At 47.7% G+C, this 20,181-nt stretch overlaps 1 protein-coding gene across 2 annotated transcripts in view; it reads right to left on the minus strand.

Moving 5' to 3' along the window:
* Window positions 1-20,181, minus strand: part of LOC140425049 (aromatic-L-amino-acid decarboxylase-like) — a 273,377-nt gene that overhangs the window by 170,393 nt on the left and 82,803 nt on the right. For both annotated transcript variants that reach the window (XM_072508855.1, XM_072508854.1), the window contains one exon: window positions 5,968-6,034. In XM_072508855.1, the coding sequence (XP_072364956.1) occupies window positions 5,968-6,034 (67 nt within the window). The remainder of the gene's footprint in view (window positions 1-5,967; window positions 6,035-20,181) is intronic.

Genomic DNA, 20,181 nt, shown 5'->3' on the forward strand with positions numbered 1-20,181 from the left:
TTTGGTTTAACCGGGATGTCCTCCATGGCCCCCATCTGTAGTACCTACAAATTCCTGCCAGCCGCTGGACGCCACCTTTACAAATTGGAGAAAGGATGGGGAGGATGCTAGCGGTCAGGGATTATCACAAGCGGGACAGACTCGCGACCCTAGCCGAACTAACAGAAGAACTGGAGCTACTGACAGGACAGGAGCTTCGGCACCTTCAAATCAAGCACTTTCTCTGCAAGGAGACAATGAAGTACCCCAGGGCCCCGAGAGCCACTCTACTGAAAGAACTACGAAACACGGACAGAGGGAACTGTGGGTCATTTACAGACGACTTCTGGAAAGGGCAAGGACAACATTGGACGGAGTTAGGCAGAGATGGGAGGAAGAATTCAGAATGGAAGTGGGTTGGGGACTAATGGGATGCGAAGCACTAATTAGGGCTAACTCCACCTCCTCCTGCGCAAGGCTAAGTCTCACGCAGTTTAGTGCGGTGCACAGAGCGCACCTAACCAGAATCCAAATGAACGGGTTCTTCCTGGAGGTAGAGGAGAAATGTAAACAGTGCCAGGGAGGCCTGGCCAACCACACCCACATATTTGGGGCCTGTCCCAGACTTGCTGGATTCTGGGCAACCTTCTTCGAGGTGATGTCCAAGGTTCTGGGGGTGAAGGTGGAGCCTTGCCCTCGAGTGGCAGTCTTCGGAGTTTTGGACCAGCCAGAACTACATATGGGGCAGAGGGCTGGCACCCTGGCTTTTGCTTCCTTATTTGCACGCCGGAGATTCCTGTTCGGCTGGCGATCAGCAGCACCACCGACAGCTGCAGACTTGCTGACAGACCTGTTGGAATTTCTTCATCTGGAGTGGATCAAGTACACAATCCGAGGGTCGGATGAGGGGTTCCACAAAGCGTGTGGAGCTATTGATTAAACTGTTCCAAGACTTGTTCAAGGCCAACAGTGATTAAGAAGTAAGCACGGAAGCGGCGTCCAAGGAGGGCAGGCAAGGAGGGAATACAGGGGAGTAGCAGAGAGAGAGAGATCAGGAAAAAGGAAGGATGGGAGGGAGCAGGAAGGAGGTGAGGGGTCAGGGAGACTGCCTCCCATGTGAACCCAGAAAGGCAACACCAGGAACCGCATAAGAGAGGAGCGATGTACAGCAATAGGACACCCAGGGCGATAGGTGGTGCCAAGAAGGAGCCCTGGGGGGTGGAGGGGAGTGGAGGGGGGTGGCGACGAAGCAATGTGTGTAAAATGTGTAAACAAGAAACATCATACTATGCAAATGTCAGGTGCATATGTTAAACTGTTCTACTGTAAAAATTGGAATATGCCAATAAAAACATTAAAAAATAACCATAACCGCTAAGGGTGCCTCCAGAGTGGCAGCTGGAAAGAGGTGGGAGCAGATGAATCCATAGGGTCAGCACTGGGGGTGACTGGCAGTTCTTGGTTGGGGTCCCATGAAATGCTAGGCTGCAGGGGCAGAGATGGGGACTGTGACAAGGGGTGTTTTCCAGTCTCATGAGGGCTGAAGACCCTCACAGAGAGGGGAGGATAACTGCAGTGAGAATGAACCCCTACACTCAGGCAGCAATGTGAAGCCAAAGGGCGCGAGATGACTGGAAGTTCAAGGCCACTGGTTATGGAGGTCAGGCTGAGAGCGATCAATGTTGGGGTGGCTGGCTATTCAAGTTGGAAGGCTCATTTAATCCACAGCCCTTGAGAGTTCATGGAATAAGGCAGCCCTCTAAGGATGAAGTTGACATGCTAATTTCAGTCCTCACACACATCAGGTGTGCCTCGCCTGCCACAAAAGGAAGCAAGTTAAGGTTAGGCTTTGACAAAGGGTCATCTGCACTCGAAACGTCAGCTCTTTTCTCTCCCTACAGATGCTGCCAGACCTGCTGAGATTTTCCAGCATTTCCTCTTTGGTTTCAGATTCCAGCATCCGCAGTAATTTGCTTTTATTTAGGAAGCAAGTTGCCTAATAAGGTCCCTGAGTCTCCCTTGACAAATCAATTGTGTCAATTTAGTCAGCATTGCAGAGCTTGGGTGTGCCAGTAATTGTCATCTAACTTTTAACCTTTTGGAAGACTAGCCCCCCCCCGCCCCGTCCAAGCCCGTTGGGCACTCTAGGGATCGGGTGCCTTATCAACCCTGTTAATCATGTTTTGATTTAATGTCTTAAGCTTCCTATGTGATTCATTTTTTGTTGATGGCAGTTTCCATTTTTGGAACTGTCCCTTGAATTTGTCACTCAGTTAATTTGATATTGTTTATTTGGTTATTCATGTTCATCAAAATAGTTGGAAGCCTAGGTCCCCCCCGCCACCCCCATGTCAGTTGAAACCGTAGGGGCTGGGTGACTTATCGATCCCGATAATCACATTTTGATTTGAAGGGCGGCACAGTGGTTATCACTGCTGCCTCATGGCGCTGAGGACACGGGTTTGATCCTGGCCCTAGGTCACTGACCGTGTGGAGTTTGCACATTCTCCCGTCATTGCTTGGGTCTGATCCCCACAACCCAGAGATGTACAGGGTAGGTGGAGTGGCCACGCTAAATTGGTCTGTTGTGTTCGTGTTTGTCCTGCAGTGAGATAGACAGGAACAGTTTAGGTGGGAGTCATGCCATATCTGACGGGGATGCAGTGTGGCATGCATTGGAGAAGAAAGGGAGCTGGCATTTGAGGGGCACCGGAGCTACTGAGGGGCTTATGGGGGGCACATGACAAGTGTTGTCACCCCACATGGGGAATGAGATCACCATGGAGGTGTGAGGGGTGCGTTGAGGGGTGATGAGGGAGACCCAATCATTGGGTCGAGGGTTTCCCGCCTCTGTTCGACTCCATCGAGATGTTTGCTGAGGGTTGTCTCTGTAAAATGTGGTGCAGTCCTTCTGGCAGCCATCCTCCAAAAAGCTGAGGAGCAATTTAAAAAGGAGCGCCTTACTGATTACAGAGATTGGGTTTTCCTGGGTGATTGTATCAGAGGCAAGCTGCCATGAAACACGTGGAGAAAAAAAAATGGTTACAGAGGTTGAATACATGGTTGGTTTTCCTGCCGTCGATTATCCACGTTTTTTCCACTGGAACACACCTTTAAAAAGAGATTCCACCCTTTGTCAGTCTTCCCGAGACTTAGACTGGAATTGTCCACTCTTGTTGGTGGCAGTCATACTTGGCAGCATGAGTGGACAATATAGCGGGATGCGAAACAATTACCAAGTGGAATCACCCCCCCCCACCCCTCTTAATTGTTGCATTGGCAGGAAAACAGGACTCTATCAACAGATTAAAGAAAGTCAACATGGGTTTGTGAAGGGGGGGGATTTTCCACCCCTCTCATGGCGTGTTTTGTGACAGCAGAGATGGCCTGTCAGTGGCCTGCAGTGGGATCTCCCACCGCGATCAATGGGTCACCGAGAACAAGTGGATGTGGTGTACTTGGAGGTTTAGAAAGCTTTTGATGAGAGGTTATTGTGCAATACTAAAATACATGAGGTTGGGGATAATATATTGGCGCAGATAGTATTTAGCAAAAGAAACTACCAAAGGCTGGTACACCTCACTAGGTCCTCTCTCCTTTCTGGTCAGCCCACACTGGTTGAAGTTACAAACACACGCGGAATCGCACGCACACACGTCAGATGTGTGCAGCTAAGCTTCTGGGGTGGGGTGATGCATGGGGAGCATTGGCGAAGCCTGAAACTGAAGCTGGAAGATGACAACCGCATACATTAGTCAGTGAAAATGAACATTGTTTGAGTTTATAAATGACCGCTGGTGCCATTGCCTCCCTGATCAGTTTGGTGACTCTGTATCGTTTGGTGACTCTGTATCTCCTGTAGCCAGGGTACGAGTAAAGGACATTGCAGTGAGTTTCCACTGTGTCCAACAGGTAGCCCAGACAGGTGTCACTAACTTTAATGGCTACCTATGCTTTCCGTTGCCTGGAGCAGTCGCGGTCTGTACGTATGTAGGAAGGTACGTCCTGATGTGGGCTTTGAATTTGGCACCCGAGGATGCACTGATGGGATGGCGTGGCAGCCAAATCCCAGCCCACCTACCAGCAAACCAGTGTTTTGACTGTGAATGCATTATTAATGAGGTGGGTCGCGGTGGGAAGGACTAAAGCGCCCTTCTTAGGCTATGATGTGGATATTAAGGAGGACCTCTCCCAGCCAGGAAACCTGCTGAGCAATTGCTAGGGTTACTTGGTGGTCTTCATATACTATTGTGGGCCTGCCTGTTGCAGGCAAAATGGAGGTAGGGACAGGAAGTTACCTTTAATTAGGCACAAAGAGTCTGAATTGACTGAAAGTGAACTTGATCAAATCCCATGGCAGGCGAAGATGGGGAAATTTAGCTCATAGCTTGCTTCTAAAGGTAGATTTAAAAAGCACGGATGTTGGAAAGTCATAAATGTGGGAATGTATGTGCCATTCATGTGTGCTGAACACTAGCTACATTTTGAGTGTGTGAGAACATATGGCACTAAGGAACCTTGTGCTACCTTATACTGAACATTATGCTGGATAACACGACAAACACGATCTTAACATTACTCAGTGTCATGAAAGAAAATATGCCTTGTGTTGTCTTTACAAACATAATACATATAGATATTCAGTTCTGGTTACCGCACTATGGGAAGGATGTGATGGCACTAGAGGGGGTGCAGAGGAGATTCACCAGGATGTTGCCTGGGATGGAGCATTTTAGCTATGAAGAGAGGCTGGATATGATCGGGCTGTTTTCTGTGGAACAGAGAAGCTGAGAAGGGGACCTAATTGAGGTGGATGAGATTATGAAGGGCATGTAAAGGGTGGATAGAAAGCAGCTGCTGATCTTAGTTGAAGGGCAATAACATGGGGGCCTAATTTTAAGGTGAAAGGCAGGAGGTTTAGAGGGGATTTGAGGAAAAGAGTTTTCACCCAGAGAGTGGTGAGAATTTGGAATGCACTGCCTGGAAGGGTAGCGGAGGCAGGAAACCTCACAATCTTTAAAAAGTACTTGGATGAGCACTTGAAATGTCATAACATTCAAGGCTACGGACCAAGTGCTGGGAAGTGGAATTGTGTAGATTTACAGTAGTTTTTTGTCGGTGCAGGCTTGATGGGACGAAGGGCCTTTTCTGTACTGCATGATTCTCTGATTCTAAAAATGTCCCACATTTATATTTTCAACATAGCAAAGTATTTCTTCCTTGCCTGCTCCAGTTCAGGCCATAAGTAAGACTCTGTTGAAGCATTGTCACCACCATCCATGCTGACTGATGGTACTAATCAATTCCAGCGTATCGCCCTCCTCCAAATCCAGTTGCTGCACTGCACTCCCTCCAGAGCAAGAACATCCTTCCTCAGAAGAACTGCACACAATACTTCAGGTGCGGCCTCATTGACGCCCTATACAATTGTACTAAAACATCCCGATTGGTGCACTGAAACCCTCTCGCTATGATGGCTAACATACAATTTGTCCTGTTTAATGCCTGCAGTACCTGCGCACTTACTTTCGGTGGCTGATGCACAAGGACGCCAGGGATTCACTGAGTATTCACCTCTCACAATTTATACCCGTTCAAATAATAATCTCCCTTCCTATTTTTGCTACCAAATGGATAACCTCACATCTATCCACATTATACTGCATCTGCCATGCATATACCCAGTCATTAAGCATGTCCAAATCACACTAAAGCATGTCTGCATCCTTCTCATTGTTCACAGAACCAACAATCTATTCTGGTGTAAGGCCAGTTTGTTGCTTCTAAAGCATTTACTTATTTGATGCATAATGGTGCTGGGACAGATTTAGCTGCCAAATATCTTTAACCTGGTGCAGCAAGGTTATCCCTTGTCAATGTAGGAATAATGTAGTGTAATAGATCAGAGAATCAACAAAGAAAAATAACTTGTCCTTTAATGTGGATAACACTATAAACATTAAGTAAATATATTTAAGACATGCTTACAGATAGGTCCCAGCTCCATGATGTTATCGAATGCACAGGAGGAAGTGGTGCCAAGTGTTGCACAAAACTGTGGATATAAAGAGTAGAAAATAAATAAAATCAGCTGAGTAGAACATTCATTTAGGCCCTCCCGGTCTGCCTAGCTAAATTCAATCATACAAGATTCTGAAGGAACATGACAGGGTTGTTTCCGCTGGCTGGGGTGTCCAGTCTCAGGGTGAGGGGCAGATCAATTAGGACTGAGTGGAGGAGACATTTCTTTACTAATAATTTGTGAATCTTTAGAATTCTCCACCCCAGAGCCTTGTGGATGCTCCATTACTGAATACCTTTAAGCCTGAGATGGACAGATGTTTGGTTTCCCAGGGAATCGAGGGACATGGGGAGCGTAGAGTTGAAGCCCAAGAGCAGCCATGATCGTTTTGAATGGTGGAGAAGGTGCGACTGGCCGTATGATCTATTCCTGCTCCAATCTTTGTGTTTTTATGAAGGGCTGGATGCAGTTGCTGATGCACGATCAATTACACTCAAGACAAAGTGATTTCATAACTGAAGGCTTTAATCAACTAGAACTGTTCCCCAGTAGCTTCGGTACAGAAAGTGAAGGCTGCTGGGACGGCACCGGTTCTTATACTCTGCCTGTCAGGGCGGAGCTAAGTATCAACAGCCAATGGTAAACTCCTAGGTTTAACCAATGGTCATCAGCTTCTTAGGTGCAGCAATACCTGATAATACCACAGTTGCTAAGGCCATTTCTAAATTTAAAACTTTTAAAAGTTGGGAAGAGGGCCCTTCATGATGGAGGTGCCCCCTCTCTAGCTTGAACAGCAGGTTAGTGCTTCTTCCAAGCTGAGGGGCTTTTCATTGCAGCTTTGAGAGGCCATCTGCCATCCTTAATTTGGTAGCACGCCCATCCTCTGCCACTAATTGGCCAATTCAAAGAACATTTCTGCTCGATAACTGTTCCCTAAGCATTGCACAGATGGGACCCCTATTTTACACCAACATTGGAGGTCCCAACCCAGAACCCAACTTTGAAAGGGTGCATTCCAGTTAAAACACCTTCAGTATACAACTAGGCTCAGTGAGCTGGATCTTTATACTGTGCAGCAGTGTAAACTTTGAATTGATTTGTGTGAGGTTTATAAAAGAATGAAGGACCTAAAGGATACAAACTAGTGGACTCCATGTTGATGTGGGCAACACACACTTGGGTGATTTATGTGCATTGGCACTGTGCACATATCAGGTGCGATCTACCGGCTGTTCATGCCGGTGGGATATTCCAGTCTCATGTCAGCACATGGGTTTCCCGGTGATAAAGGGTGCAGTCACAGGAAAATACCGTTGACAACAGCGGGGTCGGTAAATCCTGCTGGTGACCCTCCTCCACCGCCGGAAAACACACGGTGGGATGGTCAGTTAATCCTGCTGGCAGGCTGCCTCCACCGTCGAAAAACACGTGGTGGGATGGTCGGTAAATACTGCTGGTGGGCTGCCTCCACCACCGAAAAACATGCGGTGGGATGGTCAGTAAATCCTGCTGGCAGGCTTCCTCCACCACCGGAAAACACGCGGTGGGATGGTCAGTAAATCCTGCTGGCAGGCTTCCTCCACCACCGAAAAACATGCGGTGGGATGGTCAGTAAATCCTGCTGGCAGGCTTCCTCCACCACCGAAAAACATGCGGTGGGATGGTCAGTTAATCCTGCTGGCAGGCTTCCTCCACCACCGAAAAACATGCGGTGGGATGGTCAGTTAATCCTGCTGGTGGGCCGCCTCCACCACCGGAAAACACGCGGTGGGATGGTCAGTAAATCCTGCTGGTGGGCTGCCTCCACCACCGAAAAACATGCGGTGGGATGGTCGGTAAATACTGCTGGTGGGCTGCCTCCACCGCCGAAAAACATGCGGTGGGATGGTCAGTAAATCCTGCTGGCAGGCTTCCTCCACCACCGAAAAACATGCGGTGGGATGGTCAGTAAATCCTGCTGGCAGGCTTCCTCCACCACCGGAAAACACGCGGTGGGATGGTCAGTAAATCCTGCTGGTGACCCGCCTCCACCGCCGGAAAACACGCGGTGGGATTGTCAGTAAATCCTGCTGGCAGGCTGCCTCCACCGTCGGAAAACACACGGTGGGATTGTCGGGAAATCCTGCTGGCAGGCTTCCTCCACCACCGGAAAACACGCGGTGGGATGGTCAGTAAATCCTGCTGGTGACCCGCCTCCACCACCGAAAAACACGCGGTGGGATGGTCAGTAAATCCTGCTGGTGACCCGCCTCCACCGCCGAAAAACACACGGTGGGATGGTCAGTAAATCCTGCTGGTGGGCTGACTCCACCACCGGAAAACACACGGTGGGATGGTCAGTAAATCCTGCTGGCAGGCTGCCTCCACCGCCGGAAAACATACGGTGGGATGGTCGGGAAATCCGGCTGGCAGGCTGCCTTCACCGCCGGAAAACACACGGTGGGATTGTCGGGAAATAGTGCTGGTGGACCGACTCCACCACCGGAAAACACGCGGTGGGATGGTCAGTAAATCCTGCTGGTGACCCGCCTCCACCGCCGGAAAACACGCGGTGGGATGGTCAGTAAATCCTGCTGCTGGGCTGCCTCCACCGCCGTAAAACACACGGTGGGATGGTCAGTAAATCCTGCTGGTGACCCACCTCCACCGCCGGAAAACACGCGGTGGGATGGTCAGTAAATCCTGCTGGTGGGCCGACTCCACCACCGGAAAACACGCAGTGGGATGGTCAGTAAATCCTGCTGGTGGGCCGTCTCCACCGCCGAAAAACACGCGGTGGGATGGTCAGTAAATCCTGCTGGCAGGCTGCCTCCACCGCCGAAAAACACGCGGTGGGATGGTCAGTAAATCCTGCTGGTGGGCCGTCTCCACCGTCGGAAAACACACGGTGGGATGGTCGGGAAATCCTGCTGGCAGGCTGCCTTCACCGCCGAAAAACACGCGGTGGGATGGTCAGTAAATCCTGCTGGCAGGCTGCCTCCACCGCCGGAAAACACACGGTGGGATGGTCGGGAAATCCGGCTGGTGGGCTGCCTTCACCACCGGAAAACACGCGGTGGGATGGTCAGTAAATACTGCTGGTGGGCTGCCTCCACCGCTGGAAAACACACGGTGGGATGGTCGGGAAATCCGGCTGGTGGGCTGCCTTCACCGCCGGAAAACATACGGTGGGATGGTCGGGAAATCCGGCTGGCAGGCTGGCTCTACCGCCGAAAAACACACGGTGGGATGGTCAGTAAATCCTGCTGGTGGGCTGCCTCCACCGCCGGAAAACACACGGTGGGATGGTCAGTAAATACTGCTGGTGGGCCGACTCCACCACCGGAAAACACGTGGTGGGATTGTCGGGAAATACTGCTGGTGGGCTGCCTCCACCACCGAAAAACACGCGGTGGGATTGTCGGGAAATCCTGCTGGCAGGCTGCCTCCACCACCGGAAAACACGCGGTGGGATGGTCAGTAAATCCTGCTGGTGACCCGCCTCCACCGCCGGAAAACACGCGGTGGGATGGTCAGTAAATCCTGCTGGTGACCCGCCTCCACCGCCGGAAAACACGCGGTGGGATGGTCAGTAAATCCTGCTGGCAGGCTGCCTCCACCACCGGAAAACACGCGGTGGGATGGTCAGTAAATCCTGCTGGTGACCCACCTCCACCGTGGAAAAACACGCGGTGGGATGGTCGGGAAATCCTGCTGGTGGACCGACTCCACCACCGGAAAAAACGCAGTTGGATGGTCGGTAAATACTGCTGGTGGGCCGACTCCGCCGTCGGAAAACACACAGTGGGATGGTTGGTAAATACTGCTGGCAGGCCGCCTCCACCACCGGAAAACACACGGTTGGATGGTCGGTAAATACTGCTGGTGGGCCGACTCCACCACCGGAAAACGCACAGTGGGATAGTTGGTAAATCCTGCTGGTGACCCGACTCCACCACCGGAAAACACACAGTGGGATGGTCGGGAAATCCTGTTGGCGGGCCGACTCCACCGTCGGAAAACACGCGGTGGGATGGTCGGGAAATACTGCTGGTGGGCCGACTCCACCGTCAGAAAACACACAGTGGGATGGTCGGTAAATACTGCTGGTGGGCCGACTCCACCACCGGAAAACACACAGTGGGATGGTCAGTAAATCCTGCTGGTGGGCCGACTCCACCGTCAGAAAACATGCGGTGGGATGGTCGGTAACACCCGCCCATAATGTATAAAACCTCAATTAAATTTTTTGAGCTACCTATAAATTTAAGCCACATTTTCATTTGTTCTTTGATGCAAATAAATGCTCATATGGATCTTGTGTGAGAATAAGAATGCAAAGTGATTGATGCAGTAAACTGTGTATGATATTAAAAAATGAAATTTCCTGCAGTTTTCCATGTTTGAAGAACTGATTGTATCTAAACCAGATCTCTTTCTTCATGGTCACCACATATATTTACCGATGCATTATTGGATTTACTTTATTGCTCACAAATGTCCAGAAATTTATTACATCCTTAGGCTGAGGGAGGCTGAAAGATAATGAGATTTAGTTCAATCTTTGTGGCCATGTATTAGCTATACAACCAAGGCAGGAATGTCTGCAGGCTCAATTAGCTTAAACAAATAACACAGAATGTTTCAGTTATGCTTAATTTGTAGACAAATGTTTTTTAAAATAATGGATTCAGAAGGTGTGACAATTTATGAGCCATCTGCCTGACATTTAGGCCCACAGATTTAATTTATGCTAATAAGGACTACTTGAAACTAAAGAAAATGTACTTGTTTATGCAATGATATGTATCACCTAAGAAGAGTAAAGGATTTACAAGATGATATTCATGTATATTAACACCAGGTGGCATCAGTGAGTAGTTTTATAAAAGGCGGTGTTACCAGGCATGCTGGGAGAAGCTGTTGGAGAAGTTGATCATAGTCATAGAATTTACAGTGAAGAAGGAGGCCATTCGGCCCATCGAGTCGGCACCCTACCCAAGTTCAGCATCTCCACCCTATCCCCATAACCCAGTAACCCCACCCAACACTAAGGGCAATTTTGGACACTAAGGGCAATTTATCATGGCCAATCCACCTAACCTGCACATCTTTGGACTGTGGGAGGAACTGGAGCACCCGGAGGAAACCCACGCACACACGGGGAGGATGTGCAGACTCCGCACAGACAGTGACCCAAGCCGGAATCGAACCTGGGACCCTGGAGCTGTGAAGCAATTGTGCTATCCACAATGCTACCGTGCTGCCCAAATGTAGAAGGATGGTGTGAAGTTGAGTTAGAGTGTTGTTTATATATTAGAGAGATAATTAATTACTGTATCATAGATTCAATACTATTATTTTGTTAACTGTTACTCAGTAGAGTGTGTGAACCATTTGAAGTAGTGAAAATTCATAACATGCTACCAGTAGTGTAAAATAAACTAGTTTTGATTTAAACATATGTTTATGTTCTTTGTCTTCACTACGACTTTGGCTATCTTGCAGAACAATACAAGAAACATAACATGGCACCAGGAAATTACTGAAGTAATTTAGTTAGAAAATAGTTAGAATCTAAGAAGAAAGAAAACCAGCATGTGCTCAGACTTCGATGGCAAGACTGCTTCGAGACCGGTTACTTCAACACACAGACAAGTCCAGACCTAATGGAGAAATTGCAAACTCTGCGACAGTTCCAGACTTCTGGTAAATTTGATGCAAATTGGAAAATATTTAAGCAGCAATTTCAATTATACCTCTCTGCCTCAGATTTAGATAATGCTAGTGATAACAGAAAACTTGCGTTATTTTTAACAATGGCTGGACCACAGGCTATTGAACTTTATAACTCTTTCCAATTATCCATGGAAAATGATTTAAGAAAATATGATATCGTTATTGAATAATTTGATCTTCGTTGTCATGCTCAAATTAATGAAATGTATGAACGGTTTATCTTTCAAACGAGAGTGCAAAAAGATGGAGAATCTGTAGATTGCTTCATTACAGATTTAAGACTAAAGTCACAAACCTATAACTTCTCAATATTGTCAGACTCAATGGTCAGAGATCAAATCGTTTTTGGCATCAAGATGAGAGATTCAGAGAAGGCTTATTGTGGCAGAAAGAATTAAAATTAGAAGATGCTTTTGCAGTGGGTCGAGCAAATTAAACATCAAAAACTCAGTATTCTGAAATTCTGGTGAAGGAAAAGGGTGCAAAAACACACCTCAGGGCCAACTGCGTTAGATCTGTGGCGAGTTAAGAAAAATGCGCGTATCGAACGGCAGCCGTAATGCGCATGCACATTGTCAATCTGCACATGCGTGCTTCAACAAACTACAAGATTTGGATGAAGACCATTCTGCGCAAGCATGCAAACAATTTGCGCATGATGAAAACAACATCAAGACCTGTGGATGTTGTGGACACACCCGCCCACATATAAAATGCCCAGCACTTGAAAACATTTGCTCCAAATGTTGCAAACTGAATCACTTCAATGCAGAACTGCACTAAAAGGGACACACTTTAAATCTTCAAACTTAATGAAGAAACACATGAATGTACAGCGTGTCAATACAAGTGCAGACACCTCCAAAATGGATAACCCTAATGATGATATAGATGCTTATAGTCTTGAAGATTCTTTCTTTGTGGGAATTGTTGAGAGGTTCCACAGAACTGTGAAGAACACTTCCAATCCACAAATACTGCATCCCATACAATCGATTAACACGGAATCTGAATGGGACACTCCATTGCAAGTCAATGGTTTTGAGATTGTGTTCAAGCTGGACACTGGAGCATCTGCGAATTTAATAAATATTCATGATTTATCTCAACTTTGTCATAGTCCTTAGATTCGGAAAACTGACTGCCAGTTACGAGACCACAATGGTAACACGATTATTTCTTTAGGGTCATACTGTCTCTTAGTGACAAACAACGACACTGTGATATCGTTGCGGTTCGAGATTGTTGAAGCCAATACACCTTTACTACTAGGTGCACAAACCTGTCAGGATTTACACCTTGTGAAACAAATCTACAGCATCAGCAAATCTCTTCCACCTGTGCAGGAAGATACTGAAAGCATCCTCACTAAATTTCCTCAGGTTTTTGAAGGTATGGGTACTCTCCCTTTTCAACACAAGATTCAATTGAAAATGAATGCCTTCCTGCTCCATTACATAACCGTCTCAAGCAAGAACTGGAACGTATGCAGCATCTTGGCATCATTTCCAAGATCACAGAACGGACAGATTGAGTCAGCTCGATAGTGTGCGTTAAGAAATCCAATGGTGACCTTAGGATTTGTATAGCTCCGAAGGATCTGAATATGAACATCAGAAGTGAAAACTAACCAATATCAAAATGTAAAGAGATTACGAGTGAGATGGCTTATATCAAGATATTCTCTAAACTAGAAGCTTCCAGAGGTTTTTGGCAAATGCAACTGGATGACACAAGCAAAAAATTGTATATATTCAACACACCGTTTGGTCGCTACTGTTTTAACAGAATGCCATTTGGCATCATCTCAGCATCTGAGATATTTCATCGTGCCATGGAACAGATGACAGAAGGCATAGATGGAGTTTGGGTGTATGTTGATGACATTATAATTTGGTCATCTACGCATGAAGAACATAATGCAAGACTCCTGCAAGTGTTGCAGAGAATACACAAATTCGGATTGAAGCTAAATCGTTCCAAGTGCAACTTTGGTATCTAAACGTTAAAACCTCTGGGTGATCAAATCTCAGAACATAGTGTGCAACCAGATGATGATAAGATTGCTGCCATTCAGAAAATGAAAGTCCCAGCAGACAAAACAGCAGTTTTGAGAATCCTTGGTGTGGTATACCCAACCTTGCTTCACGAACAACAGCCTTGTGTAACCTCATTCAGAAGAACACATTATTCTTGTGGACTGTAGAGCACAACAAAGAATGGCTAGACCTCAAATCAGCATTGATTATTGTACCTGTCCTTTCCTTCTTTGACCCTGGGTGGGAAACAAAGATTTTCACAGATGCAAGTCAGAATGGAATTGGGGCAGTCCTACTTCAAGGGAATGATGATACCTTTTGGACACCAATTGCATATGCATCTAGATCTATGACTTCCACAGAGCAACAGTAAGCTCAGAAACAGTGTTTAGGCTGCTTACTGGAATACAGAAATTCCAAGACTACGTCTATGGACTTTCGATGTTCCCGGTTGAAACTGATCACTGACCATTAGTTTACATAATTCAGAAAGATTTGAATGACATGACTCCAAGACTGCAAGGAATACTCATGAAACTAAGAAGATACGAATTTCAACTGATCTACACTCCAGGTAAAGATCTGGGGCGTCATTCTCCGACCCCCTGCCGGGTTAGAGAATCGCCGGGGGCTGCCGTTAATCCCGCCCCCGCCGGTTGCCGAAGTCTCCGGTACCGGATATTCGGCGGGGGCGGGAATCGGGCCGCGCCGGTTGGCGGGCCCCCCCGCTCGATTCTCCGGCCCGGATGGGCCGAAGTCCCGTCGATAAATTGCCTGTCCCGCCGGCGTAAATTAAAGTACCTATTTACCGGCGGGACAAGGCGGCACAGGAGGGCTCCGGGGTCCTGGGGGGGGCGCGGGGCGATCTGGCCCGTGGGGTGCCCCCACGGTGGCCTGGCCCGCGATCGGGGCCCACCGATCCGCGGGCGGGCCTGTGCCGTGGGGGCACTCTTTCCCTTCCGCCTCCGCCACGGTCTCCACCATGGCGGAGGCAGAAGAGACTCCCTCCACTGCGCATGCGCGGGAAACTGTCAGCGGCCGCTGACGCTCCCGCGCATGCGCCGCCCCGATATGTCATTTCCGCACCAGCTGGCGGGGCAACAAAGGCCGTTTCCGCCAGCTGGTGGGGCGGAAATCCCTCCGGCGTCGGCCTAGCCCCTCAATGTTTCCAATGCATTCCGCACCTTTGGGGCGGCGCGATGCCCGTCTGATTGGCGCCGTTTTGCGCACCAGTCGGCGGACATCGCGCCGTTTGGGGAGAATTTCGCCCCTTATAATTGCCGATGCATTGTCTCATGCTACAGACACAGATGAACAACAACCTGAGATAGTTCAACTAATTGAAGCTCAAGTGCAACTTCTCGCTGAAACGCTTTCTGTTTCTGATGAAAAACTAAGCTCATCAGAGAGGAGACAAAAAAATGAAATGTTGCAACGAGTCATCAGCCATATGGAAAATGGTTGGCCGAAAGGACACTGTTCAAACTTCAGAAACATTCAATCTGACCTCACAGTAGTAGATGGTTTTCTACTTTTTCTCGATTGTCTTGTTATTCCTACGACACTAAGGCACATGATACTCCAGAAGGTTCATGAAGGACATTTAGGAATTGAAAACGCCGAGCGAGACAGGCAGTATATTCATTGCAGTGTTAATTTAAACCTACTTGTGACACTAATAAAGATTATTATTAACTATTATGATTATTAGTCTACATGGACTTCAATAAGGATTTTAATAAGGTCCTTCATGAGAGAATGATCAGGAAGGAAAGAGTCCATGGGATCCAGGGCAATTTGCCAAACTGGATCCAAAATTGGCTTAGTGTCAGGAAGCAGGTATTGGTCGAAGGTTGTTTTTGTGACTGGAAACTTGTGTCCAGTGGTGTACCACAGGGATCGGTGCTGGTTCCCTTGCTGTTTGTAGTGTACATGAAATGATCTAGACATGAATGTGAGGTATGATCAGTAAGGTCGGTGCTGGTTCCCTTGCTGTTTGTAGTGTACAGTAATGATCTAGACAGGAATGTGAGGTATGATCAGTTAGGTCGGTGCTGGTTCCCTTGCTGTTTGTAGTGTACAGTAATGATCTAGACATGAATGTGAGGTATGATCAGTAAGGTCGGTGCTGGTTCCCTTGCTGTTTGTATTGTACAGTAATGATCTAGACATGAATGTGAGGTATGATCAGTTAGGTCGGTGCTGGTTACTTGCTGTTTGTAGTGTACAGTAATGATCTAGACAGGAATGTGAGGTATGATCAGTGAAGTCGGTGCTGGTTCCCTTGCTGTTTGTAGTGTACAGTAATGATCTAGACATGAATGTGAGGCATGATCAGTAAGGTCGGTGCTGGTTCCCTTGCTGTTTGTAGTGTACAGTAATGATCTAGACATGAATGTGAGGTATGATCAGTAAGGTCGGTGCTGGTTACTTGCTGTTTGTAGTGTACAGTAATTATCTAGACATGAATGTGAGGTATGATCAGTAAGGTCGGTGCTGGTTACTTGCTGTTTGTAGTGTACAGTAATGATCTAGACATGAATGTGAGGTATGATCAGTAAGGTCGGTGCCGGTTACTTGCTGTTTGTAGTGTACAGTAATGATCTAGACAGGAATGTGAGGTATGATCAGTAAGGTCGGTGCTGGTTCCCTTGCTGTTTGTAGTGTACAGTAATGATCTAGACATGAATGTGAGGTATGATCAGTAAGGTCGGTGCTGGTTCCCTTGCTGTTTGTAGTGTACAGTAATGATCTAGACATGAATGTGAGGTATGATCAGTAAGGTCGGTGCTGGTTACTTGCTGTTTGTAGTGTACAGTAATTATCTAGACATGAATGTGAGGTATGATCAGTAAGGTCGGTGCTGGTTACTTGCTGTTTGTAGTGTACGGTAATGATCTAGACAGGAATGTGAGGTATGATCAGTAAGGTCGGTGCTGGTTCCCTTGCTGTTTGTAGTGTACAGTAATGATCTAGACATGAATGTGAGGTATGATCAGTAAGGTCGGTGCTGGTTCCCTTGCTGTTTGTAGTGTACAGTAATGATCTAGACATGAATGTGAGGTTACACAGAAGTTACACAGAATTTACAGTGCAGAAGGAGGCCATTCGGCCCATCGAGTCTGCACCGGCTCTCGGATAGAGCACCCTACCCAAGCCCACACATCCACCCTATTCCCTTAACCCAGTAACCCCACCAAACACTAAGGGCAATTTTGGAGACTAAGGGCAATTTAGCATGGCCAATCCACCTAACCTGCACGTCTTTGGACTGTGGGAGGAAACCGGAGCACCCGGAGGAAACCCACGCAGACACGGGGAGAACGTGCAGACTCCTCACAGACAGTGACCCAGCAGGGAATCGAACCTGGGACCCTGGCGCTGTGAAGCCACAGTGCTAACCACCTGTGCTACCGTGTTGCCCTGATCAGTTAGGTCGGTGCTGGTTCCCTTGCTGTTTGTAGTGTACAGTAATGATCTAGACATGAATGTGAGGTATGATCAGTTAGGTCGGTGCTGGTTCCCTTGCTGTTTGTAGTGTACAGTAATGATCTAGACATGAATGTGAGGTATGATCAGTTAGGTCGGTGCTGGTTCCCTTGCTGTTTGTAGTGTACAGTAATGATCTAGACATGAATGTGAGGTATGATCAGTTAGGTCGGTGCTGGTTCCCTTGCTGTTTGTAGTGTACAGTAATGATCTAGACATGAATGTGAGGTATGATCAGTAAGGTCGGTGATGGTTCCCTTGTTGTTTGTAGTGTACAGTAATGATCTAGACATGAATGTGAGGTATGATCAGTAAGGTCGGTGCTGGTTCCCTTGCTGTTTGTAGTGTACAGTAATGATCTAGACATGAATGGGAGGTATGATCAGTAAGGTCGGTGCTGGTTCCCTTGCTGTTTGTAGTGTACAGTAATGATCTAGACATGAATGTGAGGTATGATCAGTAAGGTCGGTGCTGGTTCCCTTGCTGTTTGTAGTGTACAGTAATGATCTAGACATGAATGTGAGGTATGATCAGTAAGGTCGGTGCTGGTTCCCTTGCTGTTTGTAGTGTACAATGATCTAGACATGAATGTGAGGTATGATCAGTAAGGTCGGTGCTGGTTCCCTTGCTGTTTGTAGTGTACAATGATCTAGACATGAATGTGAGGTATGATCAGTAAGGTCGGTGCTGGTTCCCTTGCTGTTTGTAGTGTACAGTAATGATCTAGACATGAATGTGAGGTATGATCAGTTAGGTCGGTGCTGGTTCCCTTGCTGTTTGTAGTGTACAGTAATGATCTAGACATGAATGTGAGGTATGATCAGTAAGGTCGGTGATGGTTCCCTTGCTGTTTGTAGTGTACAATGATCTAGACATGAATGTGAGGTATGATCAGTAAGTTCGCAGATGACATAAAAATTGGTGTGTTAAATATCAAGGAGGAAAGCCTTACAAGTGCAGGACGATATAGAAGGGCTGGTCAGATGGGCAGAACAGTGACAAATGGAATTTAGCTCTGAAAAGTGTGAGGCAATGCAATTTGGGATAACTAACATGGCAAAGGAATATACAATGAACAGTAGGATGCTTGGAAGTACAGAGAGCCAGAGGGACCTTGGGGGGGGGGGGGTGTCCAAACACCCCTGAAAGCAGCAGGACAGGTAGATAAAGTAGTTAAGAAGGTATGTGGGAGACTTGCCTTTATTAGCCGAGGCATGAATACAGCACCATAGCACAGTGGTTAGCACTGTTGCTTCACAGCGCCAGGGTCCCAGGTTCGACTCCCGACTTGGGTCAATGTCTGTGCGGAGTCTGCATGTTCTCCCTGTATTTACGTGGGATTCCTCTGGGTGCTCCGGTTTCTTCCCACAAGTCCCGAAAGATGGGCTGTTAGGTAATTTGGACATTCTGAATTCTCCCTCTGTATACCCGAACAGGCGCTGGAGTGTGGCGACTAACGGCTTTTCACAGTAACTTCATTGCAGTGTTAATGTAAGGCTACTTGTGACAATAAAGATTATTATTATTACTGAGAGCAGGGAGGTTATGATGAAGATGTATAAAATGCCAGTTATGCCACAGCTTAACTATTGTGTACATTTCTAGTCGTTGCACTATAGAAAGGATGTGATTGCACAGAGAGGGTGCAGAGGAGATTCACCAGATGTTGCCTGGGCTGAAGCGTTTCAGCTATGAAGAGGGGCTGGTAAGACTGGGGTTGTGTTCCTTAGAGCAGAGAAGGCTGAGGGTGGATCTCATTGAGAGGTACAAAATTATGAGGGACATTGGGCAGATTGGAAGAAACGTTTCCCCTTAGTAGAGGGGTCAATAACCAGGCAGCATAGATTTAAGGTAAGGGGCAGGGGATTTAGATGGGATTTGAGGAAAAACATTTTCACCCAGACGATGGTGGGAATCTGGAACTCACTGCCATTGGAACTTTCATAACATTTAAGAAGCATCTAGATGAGGTTGAAACACCACAGTATGGATGGCTACGGTCAGGTGCTGGAAAATGGGATTAGAATGTAGGTGCTTGATGGCTGGTGCAGACACGATGGGCCAAAGGGCATCTTTCTATGCTGTAAAACTCTGACTTTATAGCTGATAAGGGTCAGCTCTCTCTCAGGGGGAAATAAACGGGAGAGTAGTGAATTGTATTACACATGAAACACCCTTGTGCATGACCATTATGACGCCTCTGTCACTTTCTTCTGCAATGAGGGCCGACCTCCGAACCCTTGGCCCATTTCTCCAGACACCCCCACCCAGTCCCCGGGCACACCACGTACAGATGATGGGTGTGAGTGAGCACTCAGCAGACAAGCAGGGGTCAGACTGTGGCATAGATTGAGGAGCACTGACACTCAGCTCTCTGCAGGTTATTATCAACCCCTTACCCTTGACAGTGACCCGCTGACAGTGCTGAAATAACCCCAGCACCCTGGGGTGATGTGACACAGACCTTGGGAGGGTGGGAAATGGGAGTGGGGTGTGTCCGAAGTGAATAGGATGTGTGTGAGGGCCTCCCTGGCCCTCTGGGCCTGCTGGACACTCGCCACCTGTCCTGCAGCTTCAGTTGGTCCTCAGGTTTCTCCCCAGCCTCGTCCTCCAGCCCTTGCTGGTCATGCACCGCCTTATCATCCTCATCCTCCTCCTCATCACCAACCTCCAGCTCATCGCCTTTCCATGGTGATAGGTTGTGGAGGATATAGCAGACCACCACAAAGCGGGTGACCCTTCAGGAGGTGTACTGCAAGTTGAGACATTGGAACTGCATCTTGAGGAGTGCATCTCAATGCACTGCTCGATCACAGCCTAGGTGGCCACATGGGCCTCGTTGTACCAAGTCTCCGCTTCGGTCACTGGCCACCAGACTGGTGTCATTAGCTAGGTCCTCAGCGGAGACCCCTTATCCCCCAGCCGCCCATCCTG

This window comes from Scyliorhinus torazame, chromosome 6 (assembly GCF_047496885.1).
Source record: "Scyliorhinus torazame isolate Kashiwa2021f chromosome 6, sScyTor2.1, whole genome shotgun sequence".
In the NCBI taxonomy this organism is placed as follows: domain Eukaryota; kingdom Metazoa; phylum Chordata; class Chondrichthyes; order Carcharhiniformes; family Scyliorhinidae; genus Scyliorhinus; species Scyliorhinus torazame.